Genomic DNA, 18678 nt, shown 5'->3' on the forward strand with positions numbered 1-18678 from the left:
TAACCTCTCTGAACCTCATCTGTACATTGTGTCCTAGGTGTACAGGAAGATGACAGTATCTGCCTCTCCAGGTTTGGAAAAGATTACCTGAGAGAATACATGTAAAGTGCCCGGCACATAGTATGCACGTCATGAATGGTATTATTTTTGGGAGTAATTTAATGATAGGTTTCAAGAACATAAAATGCTCTTTCAAATGTTGGCTAGAGAGAGAAAGAATGGGGCTTTGGCTAGAGTATGAGGGATTCAAGGTAACTAAGAGGAAGAATTTTCTGGCCATGGAAATCACCTCTTAAGAGAGGTGTAGAATCATTCTTGAAGCACTTCTCATCTGCCAGGGATGGTTTGACTGTGGTCCTACCTGAAGGGGAAGTGTGGCCAAGATGCTCATTTATGGTTCTTCCCAGTGAATGAAAAAATAGGATCATCAAGGAAATCCCCAGGGACTTTAAAAACTGCAGTGTTGACATATTAATACTAATTACCGCTACATACTAAATTAATACTAAGTAGTTAACACTAAAAAGGTCAATTAATTTTAGGAAGACATTAATAGAAAGGCCAGAGAAAAATTTAACCACTTAAAGTATAACTGAGATGTTAGGATTTAAGGGATGATTATGATCACTGAATCATTATATAGTTATTCCTATTTTACTTTCCGGTATTATTAGAGTAGAGGGAAATAACTGAAATCTGTGAATTGTAATCCAGCTGCCTTGATCTCTGATAATGATTGTATAGCCTTTCTCTTGTGCCCTTGTGATTGTAAAAACCTTGTGGCTAACTTACACTTGTACCCATTTTATCCAGTTTTTTTTTTTTTTTTACTAATTTAGATTCTTATGATCACTAAAGATAGCTCCTAATGTTTATTAATGAAGAATCTTGGGTTAGCCCAGAAATAACCCACCTCACCAAGTTCAAAGTTATCTTGACAACCAAAGCTGGATCTAACTGAAACAGTCCCACCTGACATGCGGTGTAGCTTAGACTTTAACCTACAAGTCATATATACCTCATCATAAAATTAAAAATCATGCCCTTCATCATACTAAGCCTGCCATTTTCTTACATACGTTCTGTGACTAAGCATGTAACCAGTCTGCACATACTCAATAATTAGATCACCTCTACATCATCCGGAGCCATGGTACTCATCCTAAAACCTGCCCATCTTTTCATACTCTAAAAACTATCATAATTGCTGCAGTTTGGAGAAACAGATTTTTGAACCGATAGGCCTTCTGCTCTCCTGCTTTGTGCCTAGCAATAAACTCTTTCTCTCTTTGAAACCCACTGTCTCAGGAATTGGTTGTCCAGTAACAAAAGTATCATAAAAATAAAATAAAAGAATGGGAAAAGATTTCCAGAGCTCACATAGTCTCTTTCCTTGTCTTCAGAGAGGAGGACTATCTAAGACACAGGATGGCAATCTGGAAAAATTCCTATTATGTAACTTTTAAACCTTTTCATTGGTAACTTAAGAATTCCCTCCTTCTCTCATTTCTATTCATCTTGTTGCAGCTTAAGTTTGTCCTCTAATTTTGTGCTCAGTGGAATTAGCCAACCTGTGGTCACCCTCTTCCAGGGGTTTTATTTACTTAGAGGAAAAGTATTAAGCCACTATTCTTCTTTTCCCAGTTCCTTTTCTTTACTACCTTCTCCCTAAGTACCACTGGGCAAGTCACATACAGCCCTCAGGCCCCAGCCGTGTGTGGCGCACAAGGAACAGGGGTGGGAATGTGTGTGCGGGGTCGTTACTCACTTTGCTTTAGAGATGAACTTGTAAGTGTCATTCCAGTAAGCCAGGAGATCCGTTGCCTCTTCATCATATACCCGGATGTTGTGATATTCAAAAACTCCTGGGAAGAAGTTATCTATCTCCCGGGTGACATTTAAGATGTACCGCACCCTATGAAGAAACCAAGGGAGAACATGTGCTCTGCTACTCAGACTAAATCCAATTCCCAGCACTGTATTTCTTATTTAAAACTTGTTTACTACCTAGGCTGAAATTAAATACCAAAATAATGTAGAAAGCAAAACTAAGAGGATATACTTATTTTATAAAGACTATATAATATAAATCAGGGTCCTGGCCATATCTGGGCACCAGGGAGTTAGTGAGCAAACAGCTTTTTGCCAAGTTCAACACTAAATTTCATTTTTGGTTATAGTTACCTAATCTTGTCCTTGATAGCCTCTTGAAAATATGCTTAATATTTTAGTCAAAGAATCAACCTGAGGCCCATATTTTGACAATTTCTCTTTCTGTCGCTAACATTATCAGCAATAAAATTTGTGTCTTGGAAACTGTTGGTATAAAACCACACTACTGATAGGTACACAAAGGATAAACAAAACAAAACAAAACAAAACAGAAAAGGAAAAAAACTCCTTCCTACCTTTCTAAATGCCAGATTTTCAGACTTTGCTCTTTCACTTTCTTCCAAAGTACACAAAGACAAACGAGGCCAGAGCTGAGTTGATCTTAAACTCTCTTAACTCGACCTGGCAGCATTCCTGGCTGCTACAGTAGTAGACGTGTCTGAGGGCTCTCCCATAATGAGATGCTTACCGATAAGGGTTTCTGTACCAAAGTTTTCTTCTGCTCTCTCACAGCACAATCTCAATAAATGTTTGGGTTTAATTTACCAGCAGATTACATTTTCTTTGTGAGGAGTGAACTTAGATCCTATCACTGGAGGTTATTCCAACAACACAAGGAATCCCTCATTTCTCTCTGCAGAAGTTACTTCCCTCTCAGAACCACACGTGGAATTTGAGAAATCTAATCACTGAAGTCAAAGGAATGACTACAAAAGAGCCATATCTAACCAGCTCGTGAGGTTAAGGTTGGGTGGCCAGCATTTTTCTGGGACATGATTTGCACTGTTTTAACTTAGGACGAAGCCCATTACTAGAAAGGATTTTTTTTTTCTTTTTAAATGTAAAAAACAAGCATATGATGAGAATGTAAAATGGTAAATGGTAAAATGGTAAAGCTGCTTTGGAAAAGTCTGGCAGTTCCCCAAAAGATGAAACACAGAGTTACTATATGACCCAACAATTCCACTCCTAGGTATATACCCAAGAGAAATGAGAACATACGTTCACAAAAAAACCTTGTAAATGAATGTTCATATCAACATTATTCAAAATAGTAAAAATGTAGAAACAACCCAAATGTACATCAATTGATGAAGAGATAAATGAAGTAGATCCATACAACAGAATATTTGGCAATAAAAAGGAATGAAGTACCGATACATTCTCCTATATGGATGGACCCTGAACACATTATACTAAGTGAAAGAAGTCTCAAAAAACCATGTATATGATTTTATTTATATGAAATGTCCAGAATAGGCAATTCTGTAGACTGAAAGTAGATTATTAGTTGCCTAGGGCTGGGGTGAGGGAAATAGGGGGTAACTGCTAAAGGATATGGGCTTTCTTTCTGGGGTGATGAAAATGGTCTAAAATTGATTGTGAATATACTAAGACCCACTGAACTATATACTCCAAATGGGTGAACTGTATGGTATACGAATTTATCTTAATAAAACTGTTAGGAAAAAAACGGCAAGCACACTTTTCTAATTGTATTTAAAATAAAAATGAATCCCCCTCACCCCCAAATCCCATATCTCAGTAATGGATAGTTGGTACTTTCTCTTTGAAGGCAGGACAGGGCTCCCCAAACCTTTTCATTACAGACCTCTGAGAGGCCACGATCAATCAGAATTAACACATCTTGAAACTCATCTCAGCACTTAAGTGACTCTATATGGGGTAGAACTTGGGGTCATGTTCTAAAGTCATCAGGATTGAGTGAAAAAGGCTCTATTGTCAAAATTATACTTGAAAAATCCCTTAAGTCATCCACAGGGGATACTATACATGGTTTTGTGTACAGATCTCTGAACTACAATTCTTTATGCGCTGAAGTTTAAGAACCACTGAATTTAAGAAACAAGAGGAAAGTCTGGAAGCCTGGGTATCAAACTGTACTGTCTCTCAAGATAACTAGATATGAGTTTGTTTTATAATTTATCCTTATAATGAAGATTGAGATGGATGGGTCTCATCTCCAGCTGGGGTTATGTTCAAAAGTAAGAGCTTACGTAAGTATGACATAATTCCACTGCATATGACAAGCAGTGCTATATCAAACCTCAGATTTCATTACTAAGCATTGTATCTAGGTGCAGGTTTCCCCGAATGACAAAATTTTTAAAGCTGGACTACATTTAGGAGATTGTCAAAAACTTTTTTTAAAGCCCCGGAACCCCTCTTTGTCTCATCCCCAAAGAAACCTTAGGCAGAACTCCTGTATATAAAAGATAAAATATGTTATCATTCTTGTTGAATTAGGGAGCCACAGGATTAGAAAGTAGGTCTTTGACTTCCCAGCCCTGTTTACTAATTGATTTCTTCCCCTTCTTATCTGCAATTAGGCAACTTACAGCCTTCACATATGTGTTATTTTATCATTCATTCACATTTACTGAGCACCCTCTTGGTCTAAAACTCTGAGCTACATAGAAACGTTACACATAAGACTAAGACAGTCTCTGCCTTCAAGAACTCTAGACTCAATGTTCAACAATTTAAATTTTCCAAGTTCTATTTCTTTTCATATCTTGAATTAAGAGACCATATTTTCCCCCTAGAATTCTTTGCATAATCACTTGTCTTAAGTCCTGCTCCAAGGTCAATTTAGGAATTATGAATTATCTTTCTTCTGGGGGAAACAGAGTATGCATCTAGTTATGGTAAAGATAACCAGAAGGCTGACTTGCAGCTGAGAAAACAGCCAGCTAGTAACCAGCCAGGCAGCCATCACTGTACCTCTGAGTCTCAGCTGGTCTTATTACCCACAATGAAGAGTTAGTGTGGCAAATTCAGGTGACTTTCTGTTCTCTTCTTGGGATACTCTGACCTCTTAAATGAAATTCAGGGAGAAATTTGGTAGGCATTGGCTAAGAAGTAAAAAAGAAGAATGGTGGTATTTTGCTTGCTGGATGTTCACCTGTGGCTTCAATTGCTACAACCAGGCATCAGTCACCGTGCTGCTTAGGGGCACAGTTCCCAGGACAAGGTAAGTCTTCTTGTTCAGCTTCAGAAGTCTGCTCCTTTGAGATTCATAACTTATTAGTCTTCAAGCAGCTTACTATACAAGGAGAGGGACTGAGTCTTATTTACCTGTGGTTCCCTAGCACTTCGCACTGTGGTTGGCCCATAGAAGGGTCTCAATAAATGCTGAATGAACAGCTCTGTGACCCCAACATACGCAGTTCTGTGTACTCTCACATAAAAATAAGAACCAATAAGTACGTCTGATTTTAAATGGCACCAAAGGTTTGCCAATTTGTTTTTGAAAATCTTTTCATGAAAAAGCTGATCTTTCTTGGGGGATGAGCAGATGAAACAGTGGGAGAATAGCTGTTTTATTATTATGCCTGATTGGAATCAACTGGCCACAACTCTAAAGATTTCCAGTCACTGATTTCTCTTTGACTGGAAAATGTAAAGATAAATCAGGGACTTTTGTCACACGGAGGTGTCAGCAATTGCTGTATGGACTTACCCTCGATTCTGTAAGTCCTCTAAGTTGGAGGCATTCCATTCTGAGCCCTGTGGAGCCAAAAAGACAAGGTCAGGGAGTATAAGCAAGTCGATCAAATACAACACCTGAAAGAGTCCTCTAAGGGAAGAAGGACAGCTCCCAAAAAGAAGGCCAATAACATCCACGCAGTTTCCCCTAAGTGCCAGGCACTTTATATGTTACCACATTTAGTTTTCACAAATGATAGAGTAAGAAAGTCGTATCTTCATCTCCATTTTTACAGATGAGAAAACTGACCCTTCTTGACCATCCTCCAGTGTACGTCAGATGCACTCTGAGTTTTTCATCTATAGCATGTACCAAAATTTGTACTTATATATTTACTTTATTATCTCCTCCACTATAATATAGGCTCACTGAGGGCAACTGGTCTCTTCCTCTGCACTGTTGATAGTGCTGGGCTCCTGGAAGGTGCTCAATTAACATTTGTTGAATGAACAAAGCAGCATTATTATGAATTAAACCTACAATTTATTTAAAAGTCCATGATCTTTCTAGTACATTATGTTACATCTGAGGAGGTGGTAGTGGAGGGGTAGAGGTAGAGAGGAGAGTGCAAAAGCAGCTTTTGACAAACAATGAAGGAAACATGATATGCAAAATTTAAAGAAAGATAAAAGGCAGGAGGAGGGGGAGTTTCTACAGATTTGGAAGATACGTGAATTGTTAATACTTTACCACATTTGTTTTCTTTTCCCCTTGCACTCTCTTTCAAAACGGTATCACTTTTTCCCCACTGAACCATTTGAAAATAATTGGATCTTGATTCTGCACTTTAACATGAGCACGTATTTTCTAAGAAAGCCCACTCCCCTGTACAACCATTATACCATTATCACACCCAAGAAATATGACATTGATACAGAAATAATCTACCATTCATATTCAAATTTCCACAACTGTCCCCAAAATGCCCTTTATATTCACTTAACCGAGTGTCACACTTTGCCTTATTTGCAATGTCTTTATCTTCTTTCATTTAGAACAGTTACCCTCTGCCATTTTTTAAGGTCTTGCATAATACTGACATTTTTGGAGACTCCATGCCTGTTATCTTGGAGAATGCCCCTACAATCTGGATTTGTCTGGTTGCTTCCTGATGAACGGATTCAAGCCAAACTTTTTTGGCAAGATATTACAGGGGTGATTGCATCAAATGAGGCACATAAAATCAGTCAATTCCATTATTTGTCATGCTGAGTTTGTATTCTTGGTTAATATATCTTTGTGTCTACCACATCCTTGTACTGTAGAGATTCTTTTACAAAGTTTGTAATCTTTCGGGCAATACTTTCAAGACTTGTGAATACCCTGTTTCACAATAACTTTTACCCTATGGTTTTAGCACTGGCTGATGATCTTGCCCACATCAATTATTTTACTGGAAGTTACAAAATGGTGATTTTCTAATTCTATCATTCCCTGTACATTTGTTAGCTGGGATTCTTCACTTAAAAAAAAAAAAAAAAAAAAAAAAAGGCTTCACCTAACCAAGCCTCTCACCCTGTTTTTGAGTGTCACTTTGGACTCTTGAATTCTTTTTTATATTTAGTATGTTACAATCTATTACCATTTTTTTTTTGACACTCAGATTGTCCTGCCACTTGGCCAGTGGGAATCTCTTCAAGCTGGCTCCTTCTGACATGAACCTGTTAGCCTCTGAGCACTTTCTTGCTTTTTGGTACAGAAAGTTGTTCCAGGTTCACCTCCACATGGAATTAGCCACTTACTCAAGAAGCCCTGATATCTTTTAATGAAGAATGATATTCTGAAATTAAGATCTAGGCATTAATTAGGCATGCTTATTACTACTGGGTGTCACTGCTTCTGAAATCTTCCCAATGGACAGAGATGGAAATATTTCCCCCAAAAATGCTGAATTAAAATGGATATCTCCAATTAAAGCCCAACACCATGGGGCCCTTCCTTACTCCCCACTCCTCCACAGACATTTATATCTCCTTCTCCACAGTGAGAAGCCTTGGTGCCCAACAACTCATTTGCTCTATGCCAAAACCACTACCAACAACAAATTTATCAAGTTCAAATTTTCTTTGCAGTTCTTTTGTCCTTGGAATAACCTGCCAAGGGGTACAATCAGAGCATTATATTTAAAAGTTATCTGAATTAATCTCTTTCTCTGAGGTTATCAATTTGATACATTTTTAGGTTCACTAGCTCCTGTTTGTCTTAGATTTTAGGGAGTGCTTTTCCATTCTTTTTGATTTAAGTTTTTGAATATGCAAAACTTTTACATGATTCAAAGCCAAAAGTTTATCAAAAAGTAATCTCAGTGCTGAGCTCTTTGTGTATATCCTGGTGGGTCTCTGGAACTTTGGGTATCTGTGTGACACCTGAAACTCAGAGCTAGAGCTCGGCAGCTATGAATGTCAGTAAAACCTCATACAGCAACTGTTAAAAAAGCCGAAAAAGAGTTCAGACTTCAATTAGAGATATGAATGAAATGAATCTGGTTAGGACAAAGGCAAATCAGGCCAAAGGGTAAAGGACAATACTGACTGTATCTTTAAAACTTCAACTTCTGTGTGACACCAAGGGGAAGAGATATTTATTCGGTGCAGGATCTAAATTTTCTGTAGCACACTAAATATTTTAACTTGTATGGTCAGTTTATTCAAACACCATAATTACATGGAACTTTGAATAGGAAATCAGATCTGGTAGGTTTGTACAGGTTAGTGTGAAATCCTGATACATCCCAAAGTAATTTGGGCAGAGAATAAAAATGTATTTGCAGGGCCCCCCTGAGGAACTGGGGAAAAATGTGGAAACGTTGGACTTCCTCACCTTGGTTATTACTGATATTCTCACAAACACTGAGAACTACCAATTTAGTAGGCTGAGCCCTCGATCTTGGGGCTTGCCCTCACAAAGCTTGTTACTTCAAAGGAGAGGCTAAGTCTACTTACAGTTGTGCCTAAGAGTCTCGCCCAGAGAACCTCTTTGTTGCTCAGATGTGATCTCTCTCTCTCTCTCCAAGCCCACTCAGCAGGTGAACTCACTGCCCTCCCCCCTATGTGGGACCTGACTCCCAGGGTGTAAATCTCCCTGGCAATGCGGGACATGACTCCTGAGGATGAGCCTGGACCCAGCATCATGGGATTGAGAGAATCTTCTTGACCAAAAGGGAAAGTAAAATGAAACAAAATAAAGTACCAGTGGCTGAGAGATTTCAAATGGAGTTGAGAGGTTACTCTGGAGGGCATTCTTATGCACTATATAGATATCCCTTTTTAGGTTTTAGTGTATTGGAATAGCTAGAAGGAAATACCTGAAACTGTCAAACTGCAACCCAGTAGCCTTGATTCTTGAAGACGACTGTATAACTATGTAGCTTACACAGTGTGACTGTGTGATTGTGAAAACCTCCTGGCTCATACTCCCTTTATCCAGTGTATGGACAGATGAGTAGAATAATGGGGACAAAAATTAAATGAAAGATAGGGTTGGATGGGGGGGTATGGAATGCTTTAGGTGTTCTTTCTAACTTTCATTTTTCTTTTTTTTTTTTGAGTAAGGAAAATGTTCAAAAATTGACTGAAAATGTTCAAAAATTGACTGTGGTGATGAATGCACTACTATATGAAGGTACTGTGAATGGTGTACACTGTGGATGATGGTATTGTATGTAAACAGACCTCAATAAAACTGAATTAAAAAAAAAAAGTAATCTCAGAAGCCTCACTCCAATCCCCATCTCTCCAATTCCTAAGGGTAACTATTTTCATTAGTTTCGGATTTATTCTACCTATGTTCTATTTTTATAAAGTATCAGCAAATATATACTTATTGCCACTTCTTACTTACATTATACACTTCTTACAGAAAAGTAGGACACAAAATATACTTTTTTTTTTGCTGTTTGCATTCTTCACTTTACAATATATCCTCAAAACCACTCCATATCACAGTTCATAGAGATCTTCCTTATTCTTTTTTATATCTTCACAATACTTTATTGGGTAATAATGTAACAGTTTATTCAACTATTCTCTTATGAGTATTGTTCCATAATTGTGGAAGTGGGATGTTGGGTCAAAGGGTTAATGCATAGCTGTGTTAGACATTGCTAAATTTCCCTTCACAGGGATTGAAACAATTCTGCATTCCCACCAGCAATGTATGAGAGTGCTTCTTTCTCCATAGCCTTGTCAACAAAATGTGAGATCAAGCTTCTGATTTTTTGCCAATCTAATGGATGTGAAATGTTATCTCACTGGAGTTTCAATTTGATTTCTCTTATGAATTGAGCATTTTTCAATGTCCAAGGTCCATTTTCTATCTTTTTCTTTGAGCTCTCTATTCATGTCTCTTGAAAAGGCATATGAATAGAGAAATAGATTTAAAATAGATTTTAAAATAAGAGTTTACCTATTTCAGAATTAGAATTTAGCATTAGAAGATTTGGGTCCAGACTCCCCCTATACTGTGTGGCATTAGGTAAACTGCTTAAGCTCTAGTCTTCACTTTTCTTATCTGTAAAACTGAAGACCCCTCCCACCCTAGTCCTGTATCTCTAATGGGTATCTTCCTCTCAAATTACACATACATTTAAAGTCCCTCTGACATTAAAATGTAAAACCCTCTCTCCATCCTAAATTCTCCTCTAGATACTGTCCTTAATCCCTTCCCTTCCCAGCCAAGGTTCATGAAAACATAATCTAATACTCACTTTTCCTATGTCCCCATTTCCCATGTGCTCACTTCTGGCTTCTGCCCTCATCACTCTTACTTAACTTACTAATGACTGCTCCTAACTGTTTAAGTCAGGGTTCACCTTTGAATACTTATTTCACCAGCCTTCTCTGAGCATCTGATTAGCTCAGACCGCATAAATACCTAGACTCATGCCTGGCACAGAAAACAGGATCAACAAATGTTTGCTGAATGAATGATCAAATGAGGTAAGTAAATGAAGCACTTTAAAAATTAAGTGTTATGCAAGCACTATCATTGTATTAGAAGTGATCTGTAATCTGGCTATTGAATTGAGAGATCTCAAGGATATTATCTTAAAGTTCCATTTAGGAAAAGGTCAGTAAATAATGGACAACTAATCTTTTCTACAGACAAGGGTTCAGCTGACTTACTGTCAAAAAATACAGGAGGTTTAAATGAAGGCTCTGTGCTCAATCTTAGCACTGGTCTCCAAACCAAAGAAAGGCAAGAACTACAAAGGACTTTAAGGAGACAGAAGGCAAGCAGTAAGGGTCAAGTGGTCAAACAGAGGCCAGGGAAATGTGACAACCTCACTTCTTAATTTAGAGACCTAAATCTTCTGCTGAATTCTGTCCAGTTAAATGGAAATAACCTTGATGTGATGGGAAAAGTGCCTGGTTTTCATCTACCTGTCTAGAGAGAATTCAATCTGGCAATCTGAAAGGACATATATCCAGAGGCAAAATAAATTAAAAAGCATTGGCTACTGACTCAAGGAGGTCCACTGGCTGAAGGTAGGGCTGCTTCAGGTTCAACCTGAAAGAACAGGACTCAATGTGGTGTAATTACTTTTCTGTCCTCAATTCAAATGCCATGCATGTGTCAGCCTCCTAGGGCCCCCACACAGAACCAATAGTACTTTCATGTTTTTCAGGCTTACCATAACACAATTCTATGGGATTTTTCACTATGATCTATATAATCACACAAAGCATATTCTAATCTTACTGAAGTGTAAAATATATTCTTGGAACTATTACAAATTTTTAGGTAACTTAATTTCCATCTTTCACCCTGACTCCCCTTCCCCCACTATACCCTGCCTGGCCCAAAGAGCCAAGTGACTAATTTTTCTCAGATGTTATCCCCAGGAAATAGCCTTTCTATTTCATTTAATTGTTCCAGCTGTTCCAAGAACACAGAAGAAGAGAGCACATTTATGACAAAATAGAAGTATAGGTACTGGGGTTCTGTTAATCTCCATGGATTGGTATTCTTGTTCATATATTCTTCATCACACCATACTACAGTCTCAGTGCTGTGAGTCTGTACGTCTGTATGTACTGTGATGACCAGGCACAGGCTCTCTATTAATTTTCCTTCTAGAAGAAGTTTATGCCACACATCTTCCAGTACAAGGACAAAAATCAGGAATATAATTAAAGTAACCCATTTAATTATCTCATCTCTTCGCACATCCACCATTTTTCTGCACCAACAGTAAAAGTAATCACCAAGAGGAAGCTTAACTTTTCTTTGTAAAGGAAATGCTATTCTAAAAGGATTATTTGTAACATCATATATTGAAACAGAATTAAAATCAACAGTAAAAATTCTGACTACTTTTTTTTCATGAGCAAAAATAAATGGTTGTGTGTCCAATATTTCTGTGTTCCCCTTGTTTAACAAAGCTGTCTGACTGTCTGGAAAGGGTCTCCATCACATCAAGCTTTCTCAGCCAAGCTGGACAGCCTCCAGGAGAGCTGCTGATATTGAGATTTGGCTGGGCAAAGGCTTCCAGCTCAGTGAAGTGGCACACTCTTAAGAGTGGGGAAGAACCTCTTTTTCTGTAAATACCCTGGCATGGCACCAATATTCTCACCGCAGACTTTCTTTAAACTGTCACTCTACACGTTCCCTCTCTGTATTGGCTGGACATCTTTCCAAATAAATGGGCCTCTGTGCAGTAGGCTGCAGAGCTGAGCATTCTTTCAAAGGGAGGGAGAAATCTCACTGCCTCCCTTCACACAGGCTGGTTTAGCTCCAGGCATGGCAGCTATGCACAAGATGAGATGACTTTGCAGAAAATTAACATCACCACTTGCAGCAAGGATAAGACCTCTTTTTCCGTGTCAATTGTTGGGAAAAGCCAGCAGGAGACAGACTCACTGGAGAAGAGATAGGGGTTTAAACACAGGATATGGCAGTGGAAACATAGGGAGGAAGCCACTAAGAAACAAGTACAGTAAGATGTTTAGACAACCTGTTCATGCACTTATTTTGTTGGATAGGAGTTAGAATTTCAGGATTCTCCAGTTTCAAAATTTTTTCTCCCAAATAAGAAAAATATTCAAAATGGAAGGAACATGCCCATGCTCTAGAAAACAGAATTATATCTGAAGCTGAAAAAATTTTCCTTTGTTCAAAAATAGGTACACAGACACATATTTAAAAAGTGAAAAAGACTAGAAGGCAATATTACACAACAAAGAGTAACAGTGATCATCTTTCTTGGTGATGATTAAATGTGATTTATTGTCTTCTAACATTTTTTCAATTTTCTACAATGAACATGGATTAATTTTGTAATTAAAAAACCCTCAAGACAGAAGAATATCCTTGACAATAGTGAAATCATGAGTGTACCGGTCAAGATACTCAAATGCATTCATAATTGATTAGAGAATGCAATTTTGGGAGAATTGGATTGTTCTTTCTGATTGAAGTACTATTAAATTTGTTTGTAGCCCCTAAAATATACCATTTGGGGAGGGAAAAGGAGGAGGTAGTCCTTGAGGGTGTGGCACATGAGATACAGGGAAGTATGCCTGAAATTAAACAGACTGACTAGTCAGAAATTGACTATTTCATACCCATCATGTCTACATCCTTTTAGGTGCTAAAATCAAATCACAAGGGAAAGTGACTTACAAGTTCACAGCTTTGGTTGTTTCATAATGTGAACTTTTTCGGCTACAGCCATTTGCCCTTCATAAAAATTAGGTTACGTGGCAACAGTTGGGAGCAGGATCCATGTGACTCATAAGCCTTTTTTAGAAAACACAAAGATTCTTTCCAACAATATAAGAGCAAGGAATACTTGAGACCATGTGGAAGTATACACAAGACAACAAAGCCAGGTGCTTTACAAATGAAAGGTCAATGACACTTTTGCAGTTTGATCTATATCCAGGGTTGGCAACACATGTTGGTCAAGATAAAGTAATGGAAGAGAAGTCTCCCCCTCAACTCACAGCTTTCCATTAGACATTTCATAGCCATACATGACAGCACCTCTATGAATCACTCTCCAAGCACACATACCCAAGAGTGTCAACAAGTCAACAAGTTAATTTAGGGAACAAGCCTCAATGGTACCAAGTCTATTTGCCTGGTGAAGGTGAAGTAAACCCTTTAATATTCAGGGTGAGACAATCCAGTTTATTAAGTTCCTGCGCATTTATTCCTCTTCTCTCCTGTTTCCCAGCTTCTAATTATTTCACAGTTTATACAAATGTCCTCACCAAAGAAAGGAAGCGAAATTCAAACCAATCAATTTAGTTCCTTGTTAGGATTTTTGGTCAAAGTGTGTGGGAAGTGGATGGAAACAAAAACAAGGATTTGGCATTCCTCACTGATTTTGATTCCCTTGTTAACCTGGTTCTCACTACTATGCACAGAAGAAAACCAGAACTCTTTAAAATTTGGTAGGAAAATGGGCCTTAGGATTTCAGAAACTTTTCTAATCCATTTGTCAGAGGTCTCCCTGGGTTAACTACAGTCTACTTAATATTCAGAAATCATGAAAAACAATTATTAAGTCATTGACTTTTTGGCAATCACAAAAGTATTGGGAGTCTCAAAATGTAAAAACAAGGTTTCAAATATTTTAAAGTCCAATGGTCTCTAAGTTATAAGTAGTTCCCACCCGCTCTGCTCAAATATATCAAACCTTAGATGCATTTGGCAGGTTTGAAAAATGACCTTAAGGATCATCCTACTCAGATACACTGTACAAAACTATTGTGAACCCGTTTTTTTTTTTTTTTTCCTAATGCAATTTTACTGAGATAGATTCACATACCATACAAACCATCTGAAGTAGACAATCATTGGCAAGGACCATGTTTTTGACTTTGACTATTATGAAGAGCAGGTACATAATATTTAACAATCAGTTTTTGGCTGGGGTGGGTGTGGGGTACAAAAATTCAATGGTATAAAAACTCCCACCATGGTCACTTTGAATCCATCAGCTTGATGGCACTGAATGAGGAATTGGGAATGGAGTAGGAGCAGCACACCATTATACAATGTTACCACCCTATAGATATTATAATAGATGTAACCAGCCTTAAGAGGCTAGATAGTGATAAAATAACTAGGAAGTGATGTGTTTTTAGTATTTACCATCTTTTTTTTTTAATTGCCTTTGTTTTAAAATAATTTAAATTTTATCTAAATTTAATAAAATTTAACAGTTGGCTCCCAAGAGTCGTATGGGCTAGGTTCATCATACCACTTAAACTGGCCCTAAGACTTACCAAGAACACATGCTCAAAGATCTGCGTAGGGCTATCCATCTGGCCAAGGATCACTATCATTTCGTTATCTATAAATTCCTTGAATTCTCTCAAGTTGCATACCATTTGCATTTCCAATTCTGTACGTATCTGAAACAAAGATGGCATATTGTACTAACCTCTGTAAAATCCCTCTGCACTTTCAAATATATACCATTTCTAGCCCCACAACTACTGTTATCCCTTTCCAAGCTCTGGAACCATGAGGACTCTACGTTCCTTACCTCTTTGGATGTGATATTCTCCAAATCCTTCTGCATCATTATCTCCCTTAGTTTGGATTTAATTAGCCTCTCTGTTCGCTCACGCTCAGTTGGTCTGAGAAGAAAGAAATGGTGGTTTTTTAAAGACAGGAATTTCACAAAGTTAATGAATGTGCCATTTGGTTATGTTTTCAAACTGGCAGGCCTTTCCTCTACTATCGTCAAACTTAAATTCTGGAGGCACAGCAAAAGGATATTATTCTTTCAGAAGTTTCTTTTCAGAATGTATAGTAAACATGTAGAAATTATTACTTGATGAGGTTGTACATGTCTGAAAGCCCTTAAATACGTTCATGTGAATAGATCCATGGAGTAAAAATAGATGGGGTGCGCTGAGAATGGAGGATCACATCCACACTTTCCCATCAAGTATCTTTTGGTACTACTTATGGAGCTAAAAAACTGAGTCGTGCAGACCTGTGATGTGACTCACTATGGAAATGGGTCTTCTGTAGCTTAAAATGCCACCCCACACAGATCATTCATTGTTATGGTTCTAGAAAACGGGAAAGAAGGAAGAGTGACTCTGCCTTCTTTGATTAGGCAAATTTTCTCCCAAAATGGGTGGCAAGGATCAGATGCCCAGAATACTTTCATACAAAATGCTTTCCTTTTCAAGAAAGCTCTCACAGTATTTCTGTGAAACTTTATCCTCATTTTACAGATTAAGGAAACAAACAGCTGAAAAGTTAAATGACATGCCAAAGATCAAACACACTGGCAGAACCAGAACTGTCAGCCCAGCCTGACGCTCTACCTGTACAGTTATGTTGCTTCCCTTAGTCTCCTGACTCTCAAAAATAAAATTACCCTTGAAACTTTAATATGAAATCAAACTAGGTGGCTGACTCTCCAACTACTAGAAAGGTACTGGTTCAATGTAACTGGATGTTTCTCATTAAGAGTGTTATTTCAAGTTACGCAGAATTTAAGTGAGGATGACAGCATTTTCTGTCTCATCTTTTCCCTCCTACCTACTCAAGAAAGGTATCTGTTCTGAGCCTCCTTATTTGGAAATGGAAACATACTAAGCCTTTAGGCATCCTGCCTGCCCTTGATGCCTAGCACCTTATCACTGACTACAAAAATAGCTTCAGTAATCTCCAGAGATGGATGCTCTCACCCCATAACCTTGGGGCCACTTACCACTTGGGCTCTTAGCTTCCCATGAACCCTGCAGAATACAGCTAATACCTGTGCCATTTCCTTGTCAATCAGTCAAGACATCCTGGTTTTGATTAGAATTAAAATTTTTAACCATCACTCCAAACCATTTTTCTTACACATAACTAAGGGTAGAAAGTTATGTATTTGAGTCTTGCATTAAAAAGAAATATTGGTAAAAGCAAATTTTAGCACCTCTGTGCATGGGTTAGATTCCCTCGCTTAGCAGCTGTACCCCCAACCCCTCACACTTTGAGGCAGAGTGATTTGGGAAGAGACAAACCTAGGTTTTAATCCCAACCCTGCTACTTACTGGTGATACGACCTTGAATAAATTCCTTCTCTTCCCTGAGTCTCTGTTTCCTTTTCTGTAAAATGAGGACAGTAATAATACTTGCCTATGAGGTTCTTATGAGGACTAAATGAGACACCATATATGGCATAGCATTTGGCATATACTGGGGGAATCATCATGTATGTTCCCTTCTCCCTTTTCCTTGGGTTTCAAAATATAAACTTTAATCATGGTAGAGCTCACTCAAGTCCATTTTGGGCACACATTCTCCCTGTATTTTCAGCAATTTTTTCTAGACTTTTCTCACCAATTTAGGGAGGAGGAGGCAATGGAAAAAATATCAACACACACACGAACCCTGACTTCACTGGAGAAAAATTTGGAAAGCACAAAGAGAATAAAAAGACACAAAAACACAAAGAACATAAAAATCACTGCAAATCTCTCTATCCAGAGATAATCATTATGAATACTCTGGCTTATAGCTTCTGGTGTCTTTTTTCCATGAACAGATGATACATGTTTATTAAATATATATATATTTTTAAAATTGGGATTATACCATACATACTAGGAACTAATATATAATGTGCCTCTACCATGTGCCAGGGACTACCATAAAATTCCATTAATTCAGATTCCATCAATTTGATATTTTAGTTGGCTGAAGTTTACTTTTGCAATCTGTAAAAAAAGCATTTGGTAAGCAAATTAAAGAAATAAAGAAGCTTTCAGAGGGATGACTGTAAAACTTAAGAAAATGAGATGTTTTCATTTTCTTTTTTTGTGCTTTCTTGGGGTTTCCAAATATTCTAATTAAATCAGGAAAAATGGAGAGAAGGGTCTCCCTCCCCCCATGTAAATCTGGTTCAGAATGTCCATTTTTGAGCTAGATGAGGCATCCATTCCTGGGAAATCCATCAACTGGCTGGATGGCAAGCAATCAATAAAATCTCCCAAGATTCTGAAAGCTAGACTAATCCTTACATTAAAAAAAAAAAAAAGTTTTATTCACACATCATACAGTCCCTCCAAAGTGTACAATCAATGGCTCTTGGTATAATCAGTTATGCATTCACCACCACAATCCATTTGAGAACATTCTCATTGCACCACCCCCCAAAATCCCATGCCTATTATTAAAAAACCCACCTATTATTGATACATGAGCTTAGCTTTGGTATAGTACCTTTGCTACAATTGATGAAAGAATATTACAATGTAACTGTTAACTACAGTCCTTAGTTTGCATTAACTGTATTTTTTCCTACATACCATCCTATTATTAACACCTTGTAATAGTGCAATACGTTTGTTTCTAGTTCATGAAAAAACTTTCTTATATTTGTACAATTAACCACAGTCATCCTCCACAACAGGTTTTGCTATGTTATACAGTTTCATCCTCCAGCTTTCCTTCTAGTGACATACACAACCCTAGACTTCCCCTTTCAACCATAACACTCAGCATTGTTACACTTACAATATTGTGCTACCATCACCTCTATCCATTTTCAAAAATTTACAAACAACTTTATTAAAAACTCTGTACATCTTAAGCATCATCTGCCCACTCTCTATCCTCTATCTCCTGGTAACCTATACTCTAGATTTTTAAGTTCCAGAGTTTGATCATCATATTTAGTTCATATTATGAGACAATATTTGTCCTTTTGTGTCTAGTCTATTTTGCTCAAGATAATATCCTCAAGGTTCATCCATATTGTTGCACGCCTCAGGACTTTGTTGCTTCTTACTGCTGCATAATATTCCATTGTATGTATATACCACAGTTTCTTTATCCACTCATCAGCTGATGGGCACTTGGGCTGTTTCCATCTTTTGGCAACCATGAATAATGCTGCTATAAACATTGGTGTGCAAATTTCTGTTTGTGTCCATGCTTTCGGTTTTTCTGAGTATATACCTTTTAACAGGATTGCCAGGTCATATGGCAGTTTTATACTTAGCTTCCTGAGGAACTGCCAAACTTCTACCAAAGTAGCTGCACCAATCTACAATTCCGTTAGCAGTGAATAAGTGTTCCTAATTCTCCAC

At 37.8% G+C, this 18678-nt stretch overlaps 1 protein-coding gene across 3 annotated transcripts in view; it reads right to left on the reverse strand.

The window, feature by feature from the left end:
* The window catches only part of SSH2 (slingshot protein phosphatase 2), a 312067-nt gene that overhangs the window by 23470 nt on the left and 269919 nt on the right, over positions 1-18678 (reverse strand). For all 3 annotated transcript variants that reach the window (XM_037808537.1, XM_037808535.1, XM_037808536.1), the window contains 4 exons: positions 15123-15216; positions 14860-14988; positions 5597-5643; positions 1769-1915 (listed from right to left, as the gene is read on the reverse strand). In XM_037808537.1, coding sequence (XP_037664465.1) covers positions 1769-1915; positions 5597-5643; positions 14860-14988; positions 15123-15216 — 417 coding nt within the window. The remainder of the gene's footprint in view (positions 1-1768; positions 1916-5596; positions 5644-14859; positions 14989-15122; positions 15217-18678) is intronic.

The sequence above is a fragment of the Choloepus didactylus genome, chromosome 18, assembly GCF_015220235.1.
Source record: "Choloepus didactylus isolate mChoDid1 chromosome 18, mChoDid1.pri, whole genome shotgun sequence".
NCBI lineage: Eukaryota > Metazoa > Chordata > Mammalia > Pilosa > Megalonychidae > Choloepus > Choloepus didactylus.